The sequence below is a fragment of the Camelina sativa genome, chromosome 7, assembly GCF_000633955.1.
Source record: "Camelina sativa cultivar DH55 chromosome 7, Cs, whole genome shotgun sequence".
NCBI classification, from domain to species: domain Eukaryota; kingdom Viridiplantae; phylum Streptophyta; class Magnoliopsida; order Brassicales; family Brassicaceae; genus Camelina; species Camelina sativa.
In genome coordinates, this window is record NC_025691.1 from 33,446,142 (window position 1) to 33,447,493 (window position 1,352).

The following is a 1,352-nucleotide window of genomic DNA, read 5'->3' on the forward strand; positions in this document are numbered from 1 at the left end:
GAAGATTTCCGGATGAAGATAGAAGATCATATCAGGATACTATACAGGAGGATCCACGTGACCGAACAAATACACTTGGAGAGCAAACACGAGTATATAAAAACACGAGAAATGGCTCAAGAAAACAGAGAAAGCCTGATGTTTTTCGAAACCCATTTCAGCAACATGAAGGATTCTTTGGAAAAAGGGTACAGGAGATCGGAAATGGCGATGAAGAAGCTAGAAGAAGCAGAGGAACAGACGAAGAGAGTTGGGAGATTAGGGGAAGAGATCGAGTCAGCGAAGCAGTGGGTGAGTGAGAAGAAGAGCGAGGTAGAGAGTCTAACGGCAAAGCTAGAATACGGAGAAGCTGAAGAAAATCTGTTGAAGGAGAAGCTATCAAAGCTAGAGAAGAAGCTTGCGGAAGAAGGGACAGAGAAACTGAAACTAACAAAGGTTGTGAGCAAAATTGAAACGAAAATGAAAGAGCTAGAGTTGAAGGCGAAGGGGAGAGAAGTAGAAGTGGTGAGTTTAAGGGAAGAGAAGAGAGAAGCGATAAGACAACTGTGTATCGTTGTGGATTATCAAAGAGATCGATACGATCAACTCAAGAAGTCATCAATCTTAAAAGGTTGTTGTTGATCTTTTTACAACCTCAAACACTGTTTATTTGTTTGTTATTATTATAATCACCAAACCCATCTTGCAGAATACTAGTATAAAAAAAAAATGTAAGATGGTGGATTCATTTCGATTTCATCATGTTGTTGTAATTTGTAAAGTAACGAAAATGCTGTTCATGTGGATTAGTTTTTGTTTTGACCAGTAAAAATTTATTTAACAGTGTTTAGTACCCCCTTATTTTTGTAACTTTTGTTGTCTTTTAGAACGGTTAAATTCGTAAAAATACATTGACCTCGGTTTGACCGGTTTGACGAGAAAAGAGAAGAATGACAGATAGCACCCAGCTGTGAAGCGGAGGAGACGGTGGCAAAAAATGGTAATAAAAACTAAAAGGAAGGGGTAATCCTGGGAAATTGATTGAAACGCCATCAATGGAACGTAGTTTTCTTCGGGTGGCCAATTAAAAACTGAACCACTTTTCTCTCTTAAGTCTTCGTTTCGTCGGTTCGATTCTCTCTTCTTGGGATATTTTTATTCTTCTTCTCTTCTTCTTCTTCTTCTTCTTCTTCTTATGTTGTTTTCAATTCGCTACCACCGGAGCTCCTTCTTCTTCTTCTTCCAGGTAATAATAATAATCTCCGATATCAATTTTATGATTTGACCTGAGTTTCTATTTGTTTCTAACTCTTCGATCCCTAGTGTTAGCTCACTAATTAGTGATTAGTACTTCTTTTTTTTTTTTTTTTTTT

The 1,352-nt window shown here is 37.6% G+C and overlaps 2 protein-coding genes across 3 annotated transcripts in view; both read left to right on the plus strand.

The window, feature by feature from the left end:
* The window catches only part of LOC104704063 (protein NETWORKED 4B-like), a 3,774-nt gene extending 2,963 nt beyond the window's left edge, over positions 1-811 (plus strand). The window contains exon 5 of the mRNA XM_010420183.2: positions 122-811. Coding sequence (XP_010418485.1) covers positions 122-621 — 500 coding nt within the window. The 3' untranslated portion in view covers positions 622-811. The remainder of the gene's footprint in view (positions 1-121) is intronic.
* LOC104704065 (probable DNA double-strand break repair Rad50 ATPase) overlaps positions 987-1,352 on the plus strand; it is a 5,638-nt gene continuing 5,272 nt past the window's right edge. Inside the window, exon 1 of one of the 2 annotated variants that reach the window (XM_019228157.1) lies at positions 987-1,225. The gene's annotated coding sequence lies outside the window, so the exon portion shown is untranslated. The remainder of the gene's footprint in view (positions 1,226-1,352) is intronic. The other variant, XM_010420186.2, reaches the window with a different exon arrangement.